Source organism: Homalodisca vitripennis, chromosome 3 (assembly GCF_021130785.1).
Source record: "Homalodisca vitripennis isolate AUS2020 chromosome 3, UT_GWSS_2.1, whole genome shotgun sequence".
Classification (NCBI taxonomy): Eukaryota; Metazoa; Arthropoda; class Insecta; order Hemiptera; family Cicadellidae; genus Homalodisca; species Homalodisca vitripennis.
In genome coordinates, this window is record NC_060209.1 from 207845096 (window position 1) to 207870158 (window position 25063).

The 25063-nt window shown below is 34.1% G+C and overlaps 1 protein-coding gene across 1 annotated transcript in view; it reads right to left on the reverse strand.

Moving 5' to 3' along the window:
- Nucleotides 1–1161: 1161 nt before the first annotated feature.
- The window catches only part of LOC124358585 (nose resistant to fluoxetine protein 6-like), a 34988-nt gene continuing 11086 nt past the window's right edge, over nt 1162–25063 (reverse strand). Inside the window, exons 3-9 of the mRNA XM_046810888.1 lie at nt 21546–21714; nt 11447–11640; nt 9369–9510; nt 6915–7104; nt 6318–6460; nt 5522–5639; nt 1162–2015 (exon numbers count right to left, since the gene is read on the reverse strand). Coding sequence (XP_046666844.1) covers nt 1942–2015; nt 5522–5639; nt 6318–6460; nt 6915–7104; nt 9369–9510; nt 11447–11640; nt 21546–21714 — 1030 coding nt within the window. The 3' untranslated portion in view covers nt 1162–1941. The remainder of the gene's footprint in view (nt 2016–5521; nt 5640–6317; nt 6461–6914; nt 7105–9368; nt 9511–11446; nt 11641–21545; nt 21715–25063) is intronic.

The window sequence follows — 25063 nt, forward strand, 5'->3', positions numbered from 1 at the left end:
ATGATTTGTATGCTCCTAGCATTTAGTTAACACAAACTAGATACTAGATAGTGTACGTAGGTAGTATGTAGCGGTAAAGAAGTACACAACACAAACTTGATTTCCGAAATCAATCTCTATTGATGGTTTGAGTGTCGGAGTTTGGACTAAGTTTCCGGTCAGCTGATTCAATCCATTGTAATGTATTCGTGGAGTGATTGATTATGTGCTGAGTTAATTATAACTTGCCTTGAATAATCTATCTAGTTAACCAAAGTAACACAAACTAGATACTGTGTTTGTAGGTACTGTGTAGTTTATACATGCGGTAGTATAGTAGTCCTACACAACACAACTTAGTGGAGAGTAGAGTCCCGTAATAACCCCCCATTGATGGTTTGTGTGTCGGAGTTTTGGCTGAGTTTCCGGTCAGCTGATTCAATTTATTGCATTGTATACGTGGAGTGATTGATTCTGTTTTGAGTTAATTATAACTTGCCTTGAATAATCTATCTAGTTAACCTAAGTAACACAAACTAGATACTGTAGTATGTAGGTACTGTGTAGTTTATGCATGCTGTAGTCTAGTACACAACACAACTTAAAAGCTCAATAACCTCAAAGCTTGGTGAATATTGGTTTTAAAGTAGCTTTCATTTATAACACATTTTCTTAGCTAAAACTAAAAGTAAAGAAAAGAAAAGGTTTCCAAATTTTTTTACTGTAAAATGAGACGCCAATAAATGTTGATGAATTTAATTGCACAGGCGTTATTGTGGAAAAGATTATGTACAGTTTTTGTACATCATATTGTTCACTATTGACATGTTTTTATACATCAAGTCGGGAAATTATTACTAGAGCAGCCCGGACCAAAATAATCCGATGTTGGTTGTTGTGTTTTAATCCCCCTTCTACATCCCTCGCCTGGCACTGTTGCCAGTTTTACGTGTATGAAAAATTACTGATCCGTCTCAACTCATGTAATCTGGTGGTCAGCTGCAATATGGCAATACTGCCTCAAACGTCTTTTGACTATTTTGGTGCGAGCTGCTCTAAGTATTTGTTCTTAGAGAAGTGTATAAGTTGAGGAAACTATGATATTCTATTTAAATTAGGGAATTCTACGAGTTGTTTCATAACGAACATGTTTCAGTAAAAGTTTTTTGGGCCAAGAACTAATTTATTTTTAAGGGTAGTTTATTTTTCTGTTTGTCTATATGTCTACGCTTTTTTCTCATAAATTTCATATTCGTTTAAAAAGACGTGATTTGCTTGTATATTTATTATTTTATTACATTTAGTGATCTCAATAACAAGGAATACTGACAAAATATTTAGAATAATTAGAGCATATTTATAAATACTACTAGATTCATTGCATTGTTTTCTTAAATTATTTGGTGTTTATCTTTTAGTTTCTGGTGCATTGCACATAATCATGTTTCCTCTTTGAGACTTGACATATTCCTGGTAAATACTTCACTTTCCATGTATCTTTTTTAAACATTTAAATGCAATTCTTAAGGACACTTTTTTAATTCTCGACAGCGGTTTTATAACACGTTATATTATAACACATCTAATTAAATAAAGAAATATATATTGAATGCTTGAAGAGTTGTCGAGTAAAAGCACCAAGAAGAAAACAATATAATACAAAACTCAGAAATAAGCTATGTGTCGTTACATTTTTCATTTAATTTAAAAACGATAATGTAATAGAATTTGCAAGACAATATTAGTGTGTAATCACAAATTAAAATCGCATAACTATCATTAAAATAACATTTAATAATTGTTTATATCTCTCTTGATGTTGGTTTGTTGTTAAATAAATTATTGTAGAAGAAATAACACTCGTATATACAGCTCGACGGTAAGAAAGGGTATAGCACCACTCATAGTGTATAACAATAACATGGAGTTATTTGTGTAGTATCTCGGGCTGACAGGAAGCTTCTACTGTGTTCTTCCTCCTCCATTTACTCCATTCTGGGATAACTCTGTGGCTTGTGGTTTGGCCTCACCTCCAGCTGAAACGTAATACAATGCACATTAAGCGGGAATTGTACAGGTGAGGTGTTCGGACATTTGGTTCCATTAACACAGTATGTCAAGCTAAATGTTACCGAGATCTTGGCACCTGACGTGGAATGTTAATGGGGTATTTGGGCTCAAAGTTAAGGTTGACTGCAGTACGACATATTTGTAATTTGTGTGTCCAAACATAAGGTATTCACTTTAGACTCAGTATATTATTAAAATATGAATATTTATAGAAACAGTATAATTTTAATACCAAAATATAATAATTTGCCGAGTTGGCAAACTGCATCACTAAAGGGGATAGGAAATTCCGTTTCCGACTGTTCCTTTGTCCTCGCGATATCTCGAGATTTACCTATAGACTAAGGAACATCGACTTCAATGATGGTACAAGTCACGCCTAGGGTTTGGCTGAGCGTTAGCGAACATTTTTACATTGGTCTTATGAGTGACCATGATGGTAACAAGAAAATCGTAGAATAAATTAATTAAAATATTTACAAACTCATTTTATACTTAAAATGTAACATGATATCATACGTGAAGACGTTACTTTATTTGAATGGTTGTTAAGACTTGTGACGTTTTGTCTACCTCTTTTACACCCTGTTGCATGGGTTTATTTTTATATAGAGATAATAATTGTCTCTTCGATCTGTCTATCTATTGGGCAGAGTGTCTCTTCCACTGGACAATTGAGTTGTGGACTTGAAATTGTGCATGAAATTTTTGAAGCCCAGATCTCTCAGTCTGCCCGGTGGATGTATTGAGAATGAAATGAGCTATATTGTGTATTTGAAATTTGGCTTGGAACCTAAGGGAAGCCAGTTGACGTGACATGTGGTCCAACATTATTATTTCTATATATAAAACAACAAACTTTACACTTTCTACGCTCCCAGGCATGTATATTAAGTAAAATTTGGGGGATTATCGTAACTTTTATACTTTTTTAACACTAATCGCATACTAATTAACATTCATACAGATGCAATTAATATTATTCTGAACTAACATAAAGAGCAAACGTGATATACATTTAATCTCCTGAGACTTTACAATACGATTTTGTTAATAACAAATATGTTTTCTGATAAAAGACACGAATAATTGTATGCAATTATTATACTGACAGTTAAAAGGTAATAATAAATACGTAAAACCGCTTCTTGTACATAATTATGAGGAGCCTTTCAAGACAAAGTTCATAAAAATTACAGTATTAAATGCAATTGCACGTCACTATTGCATTTCCACTAATGTACTATTGTATTTTCCTCGCATTCATTCATAACTTTAATGAAAGGTTGTATTCAGAGATTTGCAGTTTCTGTTCGCTATGCAAACGTAACGGATCTGGCAACAGTAAGCCCTTTCGTTGCCGCGGGTGATGCCATAACGCTCCCTTAACGGATAAGAATAACAGGATTTCGGACATTTGTCGTTGTTATAATACACAAATGCAAACACCGGTGTTATATTTGTAACCTGTAACTGTGGCAATGTCTGAAATCCTTTTAACATTTCAATTCATCCATAATCAGTTGTAAATTTGAAACACAATTGATTCACTCATTAAAATTTTATTACATGGTGTCCATAAAGTATTTGAAGCGAATATATGTCGTTAACTGAACAGACTGACCTCCCCATCCACCAATCGTACTAGCGAATTCATTTTATTAAATTGTAATGTTTTGGAGTACGTTAAAATTATCTCTGTCTGTTTAAATAAAAATAAGTTTGTGTTAAATGGCCGATCAACAAATGAAAAGAATCATCTTACGTCGGTATTACAATAGGAACCAATTTCGTACCAGATACTTTACATAAGTAAAGTAATTAAACATATATAGTAAGTAAGTAAATATATTTAGTGAAATGCTGGCATTACAGTGTGAAGCGTCCGGTCGAATCCTGAAGTATTAATAGGAAACTGACTCTGATGTGTGTTCCTACTGTGTCGCTTCTAACACTATAGATAAACTGATATAACTGTAGGAAAGCACTGTTGCACAATATTATTTATGTACTCTCCTGATATACTTGTATGACCTATGTATACCTAATTTACTCTCTCGTAACGTTGTTCAATTCTGATTTCGAACTAGCCTCATTATTACTTCCTCACAAACAATTTTTTTACATATGAATTAATACTTTATTTTTAGCATAAATCGAACACACACAATTGATTAGATCATAATAAATCTCCGAAAAACGTAATTTAAGTGTTTTTGTCCTACAATCAGCTCCATGAATTGCATAATTGACCAGACGATAGTCAATGTAAATTCTTAGAATTAGTCAACCTCTTTTATGTTCGTGTTAATTCGCTACATATTTTATGTAAAATTTTATATATGTGACGACGTCCATATAAATTGCTTATATTACTGTATGCGGCGGAGAGATATTAAAACAGCTGTTTAGCTGAACGATTGTCCTGCGCTCGGCTTTGTGAACCCCGTTGGTGGGGATATACCAGCACAGGAGCTGCAGCAATGGCTAGTGAGTCGTCGTATCGAGGCAAGGAATCGTTCAGAGGAGGATCGGCTTACCAGTTTGGTCTAAGTAACCCTTATCACCTAAGTTTAGAGAGATACAGCTCAAGCCGATACCCAGATGAGCCATGCTAGAAGGACCTTTCACTTTAATAGTACTTTGGCTGATTATTCTTTACAGTAAAAATGTTATCTGTTCCAAGAGTAAGAGTCTGCTTTAGTATTAATTCAAATCCAAAATTCCGGATGTACCTTCAAGTCAATCGCAGTTTAAGACTTCTTATTAAAGTAAAAAGTAAAGTAAAGATGCCTTATTTTACCAGGCGAATTTAGCGATAAGAAGCCCTCTCTAACACAACCTGGGGACCACCGGGTTAAAGGTGTCTTACGAACCACCACCAACGTCCGGGCAGGCGGGCTGCTTACAAGGACAGGATCGCTCAGAGGTCACCCATCCAAGCAGCAGCCACGCTAGACGTTGCTTGATCCAGTTATCTTGCGATAACCGTTGTACCCGCTACACTGCGCCATTAGCTCATATTCGTTACCCTTTTAGGATCGTTCTTCATGTTAAAAGGGTCTTTAATGTTTGTTCATAGAATAACCAGATGACATGTTCCCACCAATTGGCCCACCACCATCACAATTATTGGATATTAAATATATATTATTAATATCTACCTATTCGTGGCAATAATGAAATCACTCATAACCAACTACATATATATAATACATAGATACATAACAATTATTCTTTATGCATTCTTAATTACAAAAACAAGGTATTTTTCCAATCTCAACAACAACAAAATTTAACCGTTTATAATTATATAAAACGTATATTTGCCGTTGAATTGTAATGAAGAAATGAATAAATGCTCAAAAAACAATATGTAACAAAAGCATTTCATTCTCTTGTTGTAAATGTACTCAATCATTGTCTGACATTGAATGTTAATAAAAAGTAAATATAACTTATTGTATGTTACGTTTTAATAGTCGCTTTATAGTTTTCTTCTGCAGCCTGTCCAGAGGAGCCTCGAAGAATAGGTTCAGGTAGAGAGCCAAGATGTAGGCAGACGCAGCGTCTCCCGTCACTACCCAGAACTGAACAAGTTTTATTAAATTAGGCCGGAATGGTTTGAATGCATGCTAGTGACTAAGCTTTACAAGCATAATTGATCCATTAATGTTGTAACAAACATAGATCTAATACATTGTATATTTTAATGAATGTATAGTATTATACATCTTACAAAATATGTGGCTAAGTTTTAAAGTACCGGTGTAATGTATCAATTACTTTCAGTGTGCTGTTTATACGAGTCATGTATATCATTATTATTATCATTTTTAAATATACAGCCATTAACCTTCCAACTGATTAAGTGTTATAATATTATATTACAGTCGAAAATATACTGTTGAAACAAACATAGTACACGTTTCTTAGTAGCACACTCATAATATATAGGGCCAAAGCAAGATATGTTGAGGCTATGTGGGGTACGTATATTCAATAATAAATATTGGTTATGATGGATACAGTAAAATATTATCGGATTCTGGCTCTTCCTTCTAGGTATATTTACGAGATCTATTAATCGATTTTAGAAGAGTAAAATGGTTGGTAAGAGATTGCTAACGACACTAGATTAAGTATATACTCATCAGTTTTAACTCAAAGTTGCAATAATGGGGGACCAGCGAACTCTAGGAAGTTTAGATAAAGTGATCTAGTCTCGTACTCTAGACCGTTATATATGTATCTGCAGATTCACTTACCAGTTTGGGTACAGTGAGATATTCTGGCACCCTGGTTGACGACGTGAGATATATCTGCGGGATCGTGTGCACAAGGAACACGCAATACGTCAGACGCCCAAACGGTGTGAAAAACCTATGCTTTACCACTTTGTAGAAGGTTCCTGCACACAAAAATGTCAAAAATAGCTTGATATTTTTACCTTTTTTAAAATAATATCCAGAACCCTAATTATTTATCATAACTCTTCTACTATGTTCACAAAGTCATGACATTCAAACTAGGTGACCCCCCCACCCGCAAGGAAAACCCTCCAACCCTCCAAGGACAAGCCCCTCTCAAGTCCCAACCAAGGAAACCCCCCTGGTGGTTGGGGGGTGGGTTAGCCTTTTTGAACCAAGGAAATATCAGTGACTGTATACCGAGAGAGAGAGAGAGAGAGAGAGAGAGAGAGAGAGAGAGAGAGAGAGAGAGAGAGAGAGAGAGAGAGAGAGAGAGAGAGAGAGAGAGAGAGAGAGAGAGAGAGAGAGAGAGAGAGAGGAGAGAGAGAGAGAGAGAGAGAGAGAGAGAGAGAGAGAGAGAGAGAGAGACAGAGAGAGAGAGAGAAGATCACTTACCGAAGCCAGTGGTGCCCTCTGCGACGATGAACCACGACATTCCCAGAGCCCAGACGGATCGGTGAATGCCCGCATACAGCGTGTTCTCCCAGAGACTGTAGGGTCGGGCCCTGTCATAGCAGATCCAGCCTGTGAGGCAGCTGCCGAGTAGCAGAGTGCCAGCAACCACCGACCCCACTGCCAAGGTCACCTTGCACAGACATCGAGAGGAATAAGAAAGAGACAGAATGAACTGTATGGAGCAATATATAGGGTCTTTCAAAAGTCAGTGGTCACCCCTGATATTTGAAGACCGTTTTATAGTAAAAATGTGTGGATCTTTTTGTATTTTAATGACTTACTTTTTGGCGTATTAATATATGTTAATATATTAATACGCGGCCCTCCTGGGGAGCATGGCAAAAATAAACGTATTCAAATAGTAACTCCATCGATTACAAATTAATGTAAACTTCTCGATCCAAAAAAACTCCCGATTTCGATTTTCATTCAAATACACCTAAAAATGACCGGGGGACTAAGGATAAGCCCCCTTTTCCCGTATTTCATGATGCTATCATGTACATGAGTGGTTAATTTGTAAAACTGATATCAGGTATGCGTTTTTTGAGCTGAGAACCTACCCAAAAACCAAGCGTCGTGCCAATCCGTATGTAAATATCTGAAAACTTCATTTCGCACAATTTAGCTACCGTCATCTTGAAAGAGTTATTAATTTTTTATTTACACAAAAACATTTCTTAGTTTTTCCCTTCCCACGATATCTTAAATTTAAGGGGTTACCTTTTGAAAATATTTTGTGCTAGGGTTTGGGCCCCCAAATTTTTTTGTTTCACCAAAAAGTAGATATCATTAACCTACAAAGATCTTAAAATTTGCATTTCAATTGTTGAAACCGTATAGAAAGCACAGGGGTGGCCACTGACTATTGGATTTTTAGATTTAAGTTTCAGGTATATGGAAATGAATGGAACAATGCATTAGGACAAGCAGGGAAATTTAAACGGAGCACTGAGGAGAATACAATAGTTTAAGATCCTTGTAATAATGAATCAAAACATACTGATGAAGATAATGTGAAACGTCATTTCTATATTTCTCTAGAAAACTAGAAAATATAGAAAACTATATGATTATATAACTATATGTAGTTATGAAGAGAAAACTGGAAATTAGGGAAAACTGTAACGGCTGTTAAATAAAGCGAAAGAGAGTATCTTAATAGAAAAGTAATTGAAATAAACCTAAGACTGCGGAAACGAAAGTTGATGACAAAGAGGAAAATGGTTGATAATATTTGACATGTTGTAAAGGAATATAAGAACTAAGAGGGTAAAGTTAGTAGGAAACAAATTTAATAAGGAAACTTGGCTGCCACATGTAGTAAGTAGTTTAAGAGCTGAAACGATACTACCTTGAGATTTTCGTCATGAGAACAGTGTTAGACGTCATGTACTCTTACACTCTTTCTTTTGCTGTATCATTTAAGATATAACAAATGTGCATCTAAATGCGTATTATTTTTAATTCAGTGTATTATTTTTAATGATGGATGAGCAATTTTAGGATGTGTTTCTGAATAATCTTTAAAAATATACAGGGTGTCACGTAACTCTCTGGACAAAGGTATACCACGTTATTGGTCAGGTCAAGATAAACATATTACACCATAATATGAACACGATGCTTAGTTTCCCATGTGTCTGTCTGTATGTGTTTTTATAAAAGAATTAATATCTAAAAACTAATAAATCAAATTATACAAAATTTGACACAAATGTTTATGATAACAAGACCAGTTACTGAAAATAATATAATACAATTATCTTTAGTATTTTAAAAATGGCGGTCATTAAAACTTTAAAAAAATAATAGCTTAAAACTAGCATTTTTCTCAAGCATTACAGGAAATACAGTATTGAGAGGGTTTTATCACAATCTAATGACATCAAAATCATTTAAATCGAACAATAAATAACTTATTTAGAGCAGATTTACTGTGACAAGACATGGATCACATTGAGAACTGCCGTTTATTTAGTTTTTGTTGGCTACTCGCTGAGAACCTTAATGTGGGCCATGTCTTGTCACAGTAAATCTGCTCTCAATAGGTTATTTATTATTAGATTTAAATAATTTTGGTGTCATTAGATATTTGATGAAATTCTCTAAAAAAGCTGTTATCCTTGCAATGCAAGATATTCAAAGTATAAACGTTTTAAAGGCCGATATTTTGAAAGTATGAAAGATGATTTAATTATATTTTTCACACATACAGACAGATAGATGGGAAACTAAGCATCGGAGACCCATGTTCTTATGGTGAAATATGTTTTTCTTAACTTAAGCAATAACGTGGTATACCTTTGTCCAGAGAGTTACGGGACACCCTGTATTACCCTGTTATACCTTTGCGTGGAAAGCGCACTATATTTAAAGTTCTGTATTACATACCGGAGTGAACTTGAAGTTGTGCAGTTTCAGCTGCAAGTAGAAGGATGCAGTGATGATGCCCACAAGGTAAGGTCCGATCCTGTTGTGACCCGGGATGTACATATCCCGATAGTGTTGTACAGACATTGGGTCTTTCATTAGGCTGCAAAGTGCAAATTATTGCAAATTTTAAAAAGACTACTTAATCATCAGCATAACTTAAATATTAGACACTTCCTTAATAAAATTCAGCTTTTAATTTCTCTAATTAGGTACTTTGTAATGTTTTTAGGACTAAAACCACATTTTAAGACTTGTTTAATTCTTGCTGTAATTAATATTTACCGTCTTAAAGTTACAACCTATCAAAAGCTATGTCTTTCGCATATTTAAAACACATAATTTTTTATTTCAATAACTGTAAATTATTATTACCTGTACTCAAATTCGTCAAATTGTAGGGAAATGATATAACTTGTGTGAGGATAAACGTATATTGTCCTTAATTAGTGTATACAAAAAGTATAGCTGAGATTCTTGCTGATGCTATTGTTCCTTTGATCTTGTATTGTTAAGATGTATTTTCATAAACACACTACAGTATATTTAATTTAACTTTTGAATTCTTTGAGAGTTAAAAGTGAAATCCTTTTGTGATTGGTATTTTTTTCTTATGGCTTAAAGTAATAACTAGAAGATATTCCTCTTTGTCTGCATCTACGTGTGAAATATGATATCCACATCAGTAAGTTTTTAACAGCATTATTCAAGGCCATTATGTAACCAACTGTGGATTCAGAAAACGGCAGCGTCCAAAAGTACTACAAAATGTAAATGTGATCTTAATCGCTGTTTTTTTCTTCCTTGGACTAGTCTAGAGTCCTGTTCTTTCAAAGAAACAGAATTATTAGTATTTCAAATATTTTTTTGAATTGTTCAATATTTTTCCTGGATTTGGATCAAATAGGTTAGACTTCTGTAGTTTGATTGTAAAACTAGCTGAATAACACTCCTGCCCATTGTCCATAACAGGAAATCCCATTTGTCCATGAAAGTTCAGTTCTCGGTATTTCATTCAATTCTGGATGAGTGATAGTGATAATAGGGTATTATCACTAAACCTTCATGGTGCTTCCTTGATAATATAATATTACTTTCACACCTCCATAATGGATTCTTACAACAGAATATTATCTCCGTCCTTCCATGATACATCCTTGATACGTTGACTTATTATTCCAATCCTGAATAATATATTGCTTACAGCAGTTGATAACGATCCGATGAACCCAAGGATAAACAAAGTCGATATACCACCTCATATCAATAACAAATTGAGTAACTATTTATTTAGATGTTCATTTAAATTACAAATGGTTCTCTATTTTCGGACCTGTTGAATGATCCAGACCTGAACCTTTGGCAATACTTTATTTGAGATGATCTAAAAAATAAACATGAGAAACTCATTACTGGCTGAGCGTAAGAGAAGCCTATCTCTAGATTTTCATTTATGTCTGTCGGTCTGACTGTCCGCACGATGTCTTGAACACGGAATAACGTGTACACTTGAAAGTTTGCACGAAGCTTCATTTCTATATGACACTGAGTCCGATGTCGGTGCATAGTAATCTGAAGTTTCTGGTTGAGATCTAGCAACTGTAAATGTACAGTTGTTACAGAAAAGTCGATTAATCTTGATCAGTTTCTCTTCATATTTTACTGTACTCAAATCATATCCAATAACTAGGTGATTTTGTACGTGATAAATTAATTCAAGTCACGATAACAACATATTTCACTTTATGTGTTTCTAAGTTATTAATGGTCAATACGTGGACAAACAGACCCAGCGCTATTTTAAACTGTATGGAAAGATTAAGAGAAATTCAATTGTCATTACTGGTGGTAATGGTTACTAAAATATACGATATTACAATAGTGGCATAATACATTATATATATTACAATAGTGGCAAGAATTTTTTTCATGTATAAGTAAAACTATGATTACGCTGAACGATAGCTCTAAATCTAAACTGCTCAATATCTTCCGTTTTTATTGTTATTGTTAATTATGGTTACCAGGGCAACACTGACCTCATGTAGTGGAGGACGGTGCCGTAGTATCTGTTCTGGTAAGTTATGATGGCTGGGGTAGCGATGGAGGCTACAAGGGTGGTCCACAGCAGAGTCTGACCCAGGCGTGGCCACCTCCACAACACGTACACCAGCACGGAGCCCACCATGAAGAACTGCATATCACACGCTAGGTACCACGACTGTACCATACACTGCAACATGAAAACATTGTATAACAGTTATTATTACTAGGGCAACATTGAACTCATATAGTGGAGGACGGTGCCGTAGTATCTGTTCTGGTAAGTTAATGATGGCTGGGGTAGCGATGGAGGCTACAAGGTGGTCCACAGGAGAGTCTGACCCAGGCGTGGCCACCTCCACAACACGTACACCAAGCACGGACCCCACCATGAAGAACTGCATATCACACGCTAGGTACCACGACTGTACGATACACTGAAACATGGATACACCGTATAACAATAACTGTTATCAGGGCAACATTGACCTCATATAGTGGAGGACGGTGCCGTAGTATCTGTTGTGGTAAGTTATGATGGCTGGGGTAGCGATGGAGGCTACAAGGGTGGTCCACAGGAGAGTCTGACCCAGGCGTGGCCACCTCCACAACACGTACACCAGCACGGCCCACCATGAAGAACTGCATATCACACGCTAGGTACCACGACTGTACCATACACTGCAACATGGATACATCGTACAATAACTGTTGTACCAGGGCAACATTGACCTCATATAGTGGAGGACGGTGCCGTAAGTATCTGTTCTGGTAAGTTATGATGGCTGGGGTAGCGATGGAGGCTACAAGGGTGGTCCACAGGAGAGTCTGACCCAGGCGTGGCCACCTACACGTACACCAACACGGACCCCACCATGAAGAACTGCACATCACACGCTAGGTACCACGACTGTACCATACACTGAAACATGGATACACCGTATAACAATAACTGTTATCAGGGCAACATTGACCTCATATATGGAGGACGGTGCCGTAGTATCTGTTCTGGTAAGTTATGATGGCTGGGGTAGCGATGGAGGCTACAATGAGTCTGATGGATATGAAGAACTGCATATCACACGCTAGGTACGACTGTACCATACACTGCAACATGGATACCGTATAACAATAATACCAGGGCAACATTGACCTCATATAGTGGAGGATGTAGTATCTGGTAATATGATGGCTGGGGTAGCGATATATATATACCTCCACAACACGTACACATGAAGAACTGCATATCACACGCTAGGTACCACGACTGTACCATACACTGCAACATGGATGTATAACAATAACTGTTACCAGGCCAACATTGACCTCATAGTGGAGGACGGTGCCGTAGTATCTGGTAAGTTATGATAACGATGGATACAATCCACAATAGTTATTATACTAGGTACCACGACTGTACCATACACTGCAACATGGATACACCGTATAACAATAACTGTTACCAGGCCAACATTGACCTCATGTAGTTATGACTGGGTAGCGATGGAGGCTACAATCCACAGGAGAGTCTAGGCGTGTACACCAACACGGACCCCACCATGAAGAACGAGTACTGTACCATACACTGCAACATGGATACATCGTAAATATTTGTAAAAAAATATATTTAGATAATAACGCGTACTGGTAGCTGTGAGTGGTTTTAGGTTATGAGTATGTTTTTAACACATTACCGTTTCTATGTGAAAGTTGAGTTTCGCTCCAGTTCACTTTCCTCTTATTGAACCGTTTTCTAAGCGACGTTATTATATGTATAAACTTGGTTGCTCCACCATGGTTTGGGATCGTGTCTAAAACATAGTAATGCACTCAATTGTCAAGGAATCAAAGTGAATAAATATATGAAACGAGAATTTTTTCGCAGATTATATATTTTCTAGCTTGATACACTTGAAACTTAAATAATCATTTATTTCCATTTAAAAATCGTACAATTTTTTACAATTTGCAATTATGGAAAATATATTAGCCTTCCTTAACCAGCTATGAAGGCTATGAATACAGAACAAATATTTAAAATATCAGAATCCACCTTATAAAAATTTCACACAAATATCGTGACTTTTGTGGTCTTACATTTTTTTATATAAACAGTACTATAATTAGAATAAATTATGACGAAAGCTATACTAACAACATAAATCATTAATGAAATTACATAAATACACATAGAAGACCACAAACAATTTAAAAATTGTAATTGGATCCGAAATAACAATAATAAATACAAACATATGACAATAATAAATAGCAAGACGAATTCTTAATGGATCTAAAATTAAATAATTAAAAACAAATATTACTATTTTTGGGGTCAAAATTCATTTCACGCTATTTTATATTACTGAAATAAATTATAAGCAAAAACACTTAAAACCTAAATAGTGCTTTCAAAAATTTGCAAGTATTTTTCGTTTATTGCAAGATAACTCGTATTTGATAATTACATTATGTATTCGTGTTCAAGTCACAAACTTTTTGTAAAAATTTTAAATATTTCAAATGATTTGCTTTGTTAATGCGTTTTGGTAACACATTTCAAAAGTTTTTCTAAAGAAAAAAACCATTGATCTTTTTCAAATACTTTTTAACACTTTTGGTTTTCTAACCATATTTTCTGATCTAACTCTCGCACAATAGTGGTGACGTAATAATTCTGTATCATTGTTACCACTTCTAATGTAAAAAATTTTAAAACAAACTTTGAACACAAAAATATGCTGAACCGTTAAGGTGTTTACTTCCAGATACAATGGAAAATATGGCTCCCGCTTATTTTTGTTGAACTAACTACATCGTCACACAACTAGATAAAAGTCTAAAAGCCGCCCTATAAGGATTTGTATACATTTAACTGATGCTGATTTAATTTGCCTTTTGGTTTTGTATGTTTAAAGAAAAAATACTCCATTTCATTTTTTTAATCCTTTTGATACCCTACCAATCTGACCTCCACCAAAGCTGGCTCGGCTGATGATCAATGTCTTTTTTTAGGAGAAGTATCTCCATCGATTACAAGAAACATCATTTTGTGTGCTTATACAGTGTAAATTCCCTCTATAAGAATTGTATTTCACATTTAATATTCTCAGTAACATAGAAATCCAAATATCTGTTTAAATTTTCCTGTTATAAGATGAAGCCTGAAATTAAGATCATGCATAATTTCAACGGGTACAAATGAGTGGGTACAACGGTTATCGCAAGATAACCGGATCAAGCAACGTCTCCCGTGGCTGCTGCTAGAATGGGTGACTGCTGAGCGATCCTGTCCTTGCAAGCAGCCCGCCTGCCCGGCATTGGTGGTGGTTCGTAAGTCACCTTTAAGCCATTGGTCTCCAGGTTAAGTATTAGAGAGGGCTTCTTAACCCTAACTTTGCGTGGTGAAATAAGATATTTTTACTTTAATTTAATTTACTTTAATACGAACACATTTTTTATGATAATTTTACTTTTGAACTTCTGTAAAAAAATGCATACCTATGATAGACACAACATAGCTTGTTTAATTGTACAAGTAACAATTTTAAATAACAGTTAAATGAGATTAAGTTTTAGCTCATATATGGACGAACTCTGTCTCCATAGAGATAATCTCATAATGTGCGAAATGTGCGGGAAGAAGCATATATTAAGGTTATCGGCCGAAAATCGGACATTACATGGCGCGATAACAAAAACGGTCGGCTGAATTGAGCCTCTCAGTACCCCATTACTTTTATCTATATGTCTTCACATATAGATAATGATCCTTAGCCCAGCGTTTTGGAGCTGATAAACTTTATTGTGACATCAGTATATAACAGACTGACTGACTCCTTGGATCTGCCATCTCGGAACTTTTTCTAATATGATTGTGATGTTACATATATTACCATATAATAATTACATGTAATTAAAGTGATACCATGTTTGAAATATACACTCAGAATATTTCTTATACTATTAATTACGGTATAAATTCAAAATTCGGTGAATGTTTAGATGTTTGACGTACAGTCACACAAAACCTAGGGAACAGATGTAGACAGAATTGGGAATGCACATTGCTTATATACAACAATAAAACATACTCATATTTTAAATCCAAAGTTCCACCCACAAATGTTCTAAAAACAGTAGTTTTAAGAGATTTTATTTATTATAAATAATGGCAAAATAGTGATAGGCAACTGTTCAATGTTATTTTATTGAATATTAAAACACAGCCGGAAGATGGAAAATTGTCGTGCAAAGCTAAGGGTTACTGCTAGTAAATTCATAGGCAGTTAGTTATTCATTGTCGAGTTTTTTCGTAGTTTTTTAAATTTCCAATATTTCTGTAACGTTTTGCAGCTCGGTGTTCAGCATATAACTGGTTCAAATCATATATCTTAAATGGATGAAAACATTGCGGTTAAATACCATTATACTGTTATATGTTACAAAAATACATGACCCTACGTTTTGAGAGTTTAGATTTGTCTTCTTCCTCAAGTATCAAGTATACAAGGACGTAAAGTTGAGCATAAACCTTTTTTATTAATTTTATGTGTATACTCAACTTTATGAGAATTTTGACAACTGAGAAAGAGAATGGATTTGAACCCTCGAAACGTACTATATATATTTTTAACATATAACGATGGAAAGTTTCCACAACCCTAATATCTTACATCTTTATCAACAAACATTATATCAAGAAACTATTTTAGCTATATAATTCCATATGATGACGTCAATTCCAGTTTTATAGATCGAAGATAGTGGTCGAAAATGTAAACTATGCCATTGTAAAATATTTACTTACTTAACAATGATTTTGCCGTGTTTCGGTAAAGATATAATTAAGAAAGGTGTAAAATAGTAATTAAGGGCGTCTCAAATCATCCTCCACTATTTATTCCGTTTAAAACTATAGACAGTGATAAATTGTTTTATTTGGGACTTAAAATATATTATTTTCAATTATTCACGAACTACTATACGTTATGAAAAGAAGCAAAGTTGTATAGATTACTCGAAGATAACTAAAGCTTTGTGTAGCAATCCTATTCAAGAGCATTACGGTACAGACAACTTTATTATTTGTGGAAGGTTTTTTTACTGGAAGGTATGAAAATTCTTTGATCTGTGGTCTTTGTATAGACTCTGATAGTTGATAGATAGATGCTGTAGATCACAGTTGTACAGTATACATAAATTTTATCAAAGGTTTTTTTAATTTCTGTCAATGACAGTTATGTTTATGTGGTGCAGAACAACACGTTTTACCAGTGTAAATTGCAGCGCGAATGATCGTACATTTTAAACCAATATAGGACGACAGCAGCAGACTGACAATGAATGAACAGCAGCGGCGTGTTTGAATGAATAACATTCAAATATAATATAAAATAAATAAATCCTACTACTTTTAAACCCTTTATTTTTACTACCACCTGAAATCTGGCAGTATATATTCCATAGTTTAAAACTCTTTCTCAATAAAAGATTAAAATTATGATACTATTTATTACTGTATAAAATGTTATCATCATAATGAATAGATGACGTTTCTTAAATAAATAGCACTATAAGTAGTATTTAGACGTAAACTATGATAAATTTAGTGATATGTGAGTTTTTATTAAATAAGGATTAGGAGAGATGAAACTTCATACTAAAAATCTATAAAATCATGTTTAGAGCAGAAATAATGTTTTTATTTTCAACAACTGCTTATTTTTATTTTATGTTTAGGATTTTATAATCTGAAATGCTCTTGCACATAAATACTGGAGGCAGAACTGATATATTTTCTCTCAAAATTCACGGTCACGTTTCTATAATCTATAAAATATGGTACGATCGTGGACGGAATGGTCACGACACAATTCATCCACTAACTCAAACAATATTGAACGTGCTTCGACTAAAACTCACACGAATTGTGAACCGAATTGAATAAACTTTGTTGTCATAGTTTTAAGTAGAACATAAACACTTGAGGCAGAAACGATATATTTTCTCTCACAGTTCACGGTCACGTTTCTATAATCTATTAAACATGGAAAGATCGTGGATGGAATAGTCACGACACAATTCCTCCACTAACTCAAACAATATTGAACGTGCTTCGACTAAACTCACAAGAATTGTGAACCGAATTGAATAAACTTTGTTGTCATAGTTTTAAGTAGAACATAAACACTTGATGCAGAAACGATATATTTTCTCTCACAATTCACGGTCACGTTTCTATAATCTATTAAACATGGAAAGATCGTGGATGGAATAATCACGACACAATTCCTCCACTAACTCAAACAATATTGAACGCGCTTTGGCTAAAATTCACACGAATTGTGAACCGAATTAAATAGACTTTATTGCCACAGCGTGAAGTAGATGTAGAGAAAGAGTGTGAGGTAAAAGTAATTATGGCTAATAATTAAGAATTAAAATAAATAATTAACTGAGGGTAAGTCATCCTTATTTGATGAGGAATAGTTTATTAGTAACATGAGTAAGAAAAGTAAACAATGGCGAAGAAACAAAAAAAAGGTGTCACTCATAATCCGAACCCTTCTAAATCTTTTTCCCAGATGTGTGTAAGGAGTTTTGGCTATCGTCAAAAGAGTGCAAAAGTGACAGAAACGGTTCCTCAAAAGAGATTTTTCTATTATAACTTACACACGGCATGTTTTAAAGGCATGTGAGTCCTACGGTCTTCGATACTTGCAAAACAAATAGACAGCTCTAACCATAAAAATGTGTCAAAGAAGAAGTGGCCTATTCGTTTTTTGATAGAGCAAAGCTTATGCTCGGTCAAAGATGGATTACAAGAGAAATTTAAGAACTCAATAGAATTTCAGGGTATAACGACTTGGATTGTTGATCTTAATATTCCAGAGTATTAATATATAAATTAATATTAGTAAATTTTTTTGATTAGTAAAGATCCTAATGAATATTAAGTACAATGTATTACTAAAATTGTTAACTATTAAATATTATCTGGTTTATCTAAAATAAAAATCACAGTTCTAAATGAAAACAATGGATTTATTTTTAACTGGCAAATTAATAAGTTCAACGTTTCAGAATTTTTATCACTCCATTTTCCACAAAGAATTGACAAACCTTTTAGTAAATTTAAAAATTCCTTTGGCAAGAAATAAAAATATTAATCAAATTATCAAACTAAAAATCACAGCTCTCTTCTAAAATAAAATAATAAAAGTTTTAAAATAAAATGAAATACCACTTGGAAATAATTAAAATAAAAATGTTCACTTCTAAGTTCACTCAAAATACAAAATAAAATTTCAACTTCTCTTTACACTATTTGAACCTTAACTTTCAAGTCTCTGCAATTCAGATTACAACTCTCTCTCTAACAATTATAAAGTTCAATTAATTTTCAATTAATAATTCACAATAAACAGTTCCAGTTAAATATTAATAAATTACTACGTTTTCAAATCTCAATTAAAGTTATTAACAAAGTTCAATTTTAATTCACTTCTCTTGCAAGCATGAACCAAATGTAACTTGTATGATTCTATTATGCTCTATTGTTTCTTCGAGAATAAGTTATTCAGATTGCTCTGTAGTTTCTATGAATTTAATTTTTTCCTATAAAAAAAGACAACGAAATTAATTTTAATATCAGATCAAGATGACTTTTTCAATAAAACGTACAATAAATTTGGTGCTTACCTCAAAATCACTCGCGGAAAAAAATTTAAGAAATACGGCGCACTGCAATTAACTTTACTCACGAAAATAACCAAAAGAAGGGCGAAAATTATGAGCGGGCGCTTAAATACTTCCCTTTCCAAGACATCCGTGGAGCTCTCTCATTGGTCCAGCTGTATCAAACCAGGAGAACAATACTCACAATAAGACAAGTTCTAATCAATTCAAGGCAGTCAACCTGCCTTCCTAACAATTTAAAACTACCAGTGCTAACTTGCCAAAGGATTACATGTTCGATTTTACCCTGACATTTCACAATCTAATCTAAAATTAAGTCCCAATATTTCGATCCCAAAATTTTTATTTAATTTAAGTTTTAATTAAAAAAAATAAATCAATGTAGCTTTAACAACGCTACACAGGGGCAATAGGTACTCTTAATCAGTGTGGATGTTCTGGTACTCACAGCTCCGATATAAATATTCAGATGTTTTAAAAGACTTCTATGAGAATTAACAGTTACACTTGTAATATTATGCCAAAGACTGTATCTGCTGATAATAGCCAAGCTGCACTAATACAACTATCGGTACAAAAAAGGAAATTATTAATAAAAGAATAGGAAAAATAAGATAAGGCACGTACTATATAAGCTGGATCATTGGCAACTTGTGCCAAATCCATTCTTTCCATATGTTCAAGCCTCGTACATTATATGAACGTGACTGCGATCTGAGAGAGAGAGAGAGAGAGAGATTCATATTAGATGCACGTTCAATATTGGTTGAGTAAAAGCAGAAACTTGCGCCGAGTCTATTTTACAAAGATTTTTCAGCTTCATACTTAATAGAAAACTGACAGCGATCTGTGAAAGCGATTCGTATTAGATGCATGTTCCATATTGGTTGATTTTCTGCAGAACTTGTGCCGAGTCTAATGTACCCAGATTCTAGAGCTTTATTCGTAATAGAAAACTGACAGCGATCTGTGGAAGCGATTCGTATTAGATGCATGTTCAATATTGGTTGATTTTCTGCAGAACTTGTTGCGAGTCTATTGTACCTATATTTTAATAATTAATACGTAATAGAAAACTGACAGCGATTCGTATTAGATGCATGTTCCATATTGGTTGATTCTCTGCAGAACTTGTTGCGAGTCTATTGTACCTATATTTTAATAATTAATACTAATAGAAAACTGACTGCGATCTGTGAAAGCGATTCGTATTAGATGCATGTTCCATATTGGTTGATTTACTGCAGAACTTGTGCCGAGTCTAATGTACCCAGATTCTAGAACATTTTTCGTAATAGAAAACTGACAGCGATCTGTGAAAGCTATTCGTATTAGATGCATGTTCCATATTGGTTGATTTTCTGCAGAACTTGTGCCGAGTATAATGTACCCAGATTCTAGAGCTTTATTCGTAATAGAAAACTGACAGCGATCTGTGAAAGCGATTCGTATTAGATGCATGTTCCATATTGGTTGATTCTCTGCAGAACTTGTTCCTAGTCTAATGTACCCAGATTCTAGAGATTTATACGTAATAGAAAACTGACAGCGATCTGTGAAAGCGATTCGTATTAGATGCATGTTCCATATTGGTTGATTCTCTGCAGAACTTGTGCCGAGTCTAATGTACCCAGATTCTAGAGATTTATACGCAATAGAAAATTGACAGCGATCTGTGAAAGCGATTCGTATTAGATGCATTTTCCACATTGGTTGATTTTCTGCAGAACTTGTGCCGAGTCTATATTGGAGAGGTAATGTCCGCTGCTGCCGACCTGACATTATGTCTCTGGAGCTTCTGTATCGTGCAAAGTTTTGTAATGGGTCACTCCGATCTCTTTATCGAAGTTAGTGTTTTATTTCCTCTCGCCAACACCGCAATTCTTTAGCTTTATATGTAACGGAACGTGACTGGAATCCATTACAGCGATTCATTGCTGTGTATTAGAAGTCTTTTTCACTTCTTCAGAAACTTGACGTACTGTCTTCTTGAAGTAAGTTACCACCCTTTTCTTCACCCGAACAAAACGTATAATTATGGTCTAATGTGCACACAATGCCATATATGTGGCACGAATTGCTTCATAGTATAACAGAACTAATTTGTGTAGTAATTCAGAAATGATTTCATAATGTGAAAGAAGTCAAAAAAATTGTTTAAATTAAATAAAATTACTACAAAATCATTGATAGAAGAAGCTGAATTTATATTGTATATCACATTGCAAAATATCTTACTTATTGTGAAAATAATTAATTACTAATTATTTTCCATAAAACTAAACTAATTAAATAATAAATAAGCTTATTATAATATATTATAGAAATTAATTAGATACTTTATCAATCAAAAACAAACGAAAATTAACTAAGAAAACTTGATTTATTAATCACCTGGTTGTCACTATTGACATAATTGTTGATAAACAGAAGGTTTGTCCACCAGTTGTGCTTGCACCGGTCCACCTCCTGCGTCAGTCGCTCTGTCCACAGAGGCCCGTCCCCCAGGTGAGGGAACACGTAGCTGTAGAATCCCACTACGGCCATGTACACTGGAGCTATCCTGTCACATTACTGACATTAACACCTGTATATCATTTGTGATAAAGAGAATGTTTGTCCACCAATTGTTCCTGCACAGGTTTCTGCACTTGACCGAGACTTACTCTTCTACACTGTACATTAACATTAAATTTCTATTTTAACAAAATGACAAGCTATGAACGATAACTCCCTCTAAGCAGGTATGAAGATTGATTTATATACTAGCAAATATCATATTTAGATGCCACAAGATTTAATAAATACGTGTAACTTAAAAATGTATTCTTCAGTATATTACTTAACCCTATTTACATAGTGTATCATAATTCTAAAAATATGGCTATTTTAGAAAATATGTCTCTGGTTAAATGTCATTTTTTCATAAAATCTGTGATTTACAACCCAATAACAATTTCAGCAATAAGAAATATCTTGACTTACAATCTATCTTTATAGGTCTGGTGTAGGTGTAATGTTACCCAACCTGCCTCTGGCGCACAGCCAAACCGTTTACGTCTCTCTGGAAATTGTCATGATATTGCATGTTCTCATATTACAAATAATTGAACTCTTTAAAATTTTGGACTGAAACTATGCAATAATATCGGATGGCATTATTAATTATAGTAACTGGGCATAGCTTTTTATTTGATTTGCAATGACCACGAAGAAAATACGATTTTTTGTTTCCTTAAATGGCAATCACAATGGAAATGGTTAGTTGAATCATATCAGTGCCTATTTTCCACGTTTATGTTCCACTATAATTATGCCGCCCCACAACGGCAATGAATACTAATTTCCAATATCCAGACGGTTTGAATTCGTTACTGCTCCCAGTGAAAGTAAAATTCATCTACTGTAATACTACTATTACAAATATTTGCAGCACTATATATGTTAATTACGCGTGCCTATAATTATCATATCTAAAAAATGAAAATGCTAACATTTTGTCTAAATCTGCCAGATAAATTATGTGTAAATGAGTTTAAAGAATACAAATATCTGATCAAAAAATAACATTCTCCATATTTTCGCATTTATTATATTATTAACATTGTCTTAATTTATTTAGAGGCCGTCTAAAATTAAGGTGGCTGAAATATGTGAAATTTGTTTAATTAATTTTTGATAAGACACAATAAAAAAGAACCATTTTAATCTAAGAGTCAACAAAATACTAATAATTAAACTACAATCTATTATTATATTGATGAATGTTTTGTAATGAATGAGAAGATTGCTGAGGTAGATCAATATTTACGATGTTGTCGCTACTGTAATTCAATACTAAAACGTAGCTTGTAGATTGTCAAAGCAGCACAATATATGTCCTCCTCCCCATGTCACTTTACTTCACTCTTAGACTTCAATAACATTTTACAAGCAGTTTTACGTAATAAGATTTTATATTGAAAGAGAATGTGAGAAGTGTTGAGGATCAACATTCACTATGTTTTCGCTACTCTAAGACATCACCAAAACGTGGCTTGTTGATGGCTGTAAAAGCGGGACAATATATGTCCTCCTCCCCTTTCTCTTTCTTCACTCTTAGAGTTTATTGTATACAATTTTACGACCTATTTATGTAATCAGATTTTATGTTGAAAGAGAAGGTGAAAAGTGTTGATGTAACGTTGTCGCTACTCTAAGACGCTAACAAAACGTGGCATGTTGGAGGCTGTCAAAGCAGCACAATAAGTGTCCTCCTCCCCTTTTCTTTGCTTCAATCTTACAGTTTGATGTATAACATTTTACGAGTAGTTTTACGTAATCAGATTTTATGTTGGAAGAGAAGATGAAAAGTGTAGAGGTGGATCAATATTCACGATGTTGTCGCTACTTTAAGACGCTATCAAAACGTGACTAGTTCACCCCCTCTCCCCAGGCTTTCCAAGCAGTACAATATTGTCTTCCTCCCCTTTGTCTTTGCTTCAATCTTAGAGTTTGATGTATAACATTTTACGAGAAGTTTTACGTAATCAGACTTTATGTAGAAATAGCATGTGAGAAGTGTTGAGGTGGATTAATATACACGATGTTGTCGCTACTCTAAGACGCTAACAAAACGTGGCGTGATGTAGGCTTTCAAAGCTGCAAAATATTTGTCCTCCTTCTCTTTCTCTTTGCTTCAATCTTAGAGTTTGATGTATAACATTTTACGAGAAGTTTTACGTAATCAGACTTTATGTAGAAATAGCATGTGAGAAGAGTTGAGGTGTATATACACGATGTTGTCGCTACTCTAAGACGCTAACAAAACGTGGCGTGATGTAGGCTTTCAAAGCTGCAAAATATTTGTCCTCCTTCTCTTTCTCTTTGCTTCAATCTTAGAGTTTGATGTATACAATTTTACGAGCAGTTTTACGTAATCAGATTTTATGTTGAAAGAGAAGTTGAGAAGTTTGAGGTGGTTGAATATTCACAGTATGGCGCTACTCTAAGACATTAACAAAACGTGGCTTATTGCGAACTGTTAAAACAGATCAATATATGTCCTCCTCCCCTTTCTCTTTGCATCAGTCTTATAGTTTGATGTATACAATTTTAAGAGCTATTTATATAATCAGATTTTATGTTGGAAGAGAAGATGAAAAGTGTAGAGGTGGATCAATATTCACGACGTTGTCGCTACTCTAAGACGCTAACAAAACGTGGCTTGTTGCAAGGTTTAAAGCAGCACAATATATATCCTCTTCCCTTTCTCTTTGCTTCAATCTTAGATTTCGATGTATAATATTATCTGAGCAATATTACGTAGTAATAGAAATGCTGAAAGAGAAGGTGAAAAGTGTTGAGGCGTATCTGCAGTTAGAGGGAGGTAAAATTGAGATAAAGATTTACATTCGAAATGCATGGACTCTCTCTACCATAGCTACGTTGTGTGTATCCTCATATATTTTACATCTAATTGGATATTTTGTTTCTTAAGTTGGTAACCTAGTTGATTCAACTTTCAGTAACCGTAAAAAGGAATTTTATTATTGTTGCGATAATTAAACTTTGGCTACATAATAATTTGGCTAACTATACCATGTTATAAATTCCTTATATAATTGTTTTAAACACTCTGGCCATTTATTTTTCTGGACTCCCTAGTTTATCTTTATATCAGTATAATGAAAAATCAAGTAAAACCCTTTCTTAATGTTTTTATCACCATACACGTGTTTCGGTATTCAACCATCAACTGTGTACATTAACCTCTAAGTAAATAATAAACAACTAAATATAAACATGTGGACCATTTAAACAGATATGAAATGTATATGACACAGTTGTAATTTTAATTAGTAATCAGTATTTAATATCTTAATCTTTTTTATTGGGTTTGTCTCATTTTTCCGATTCCTATTTAAAATGTT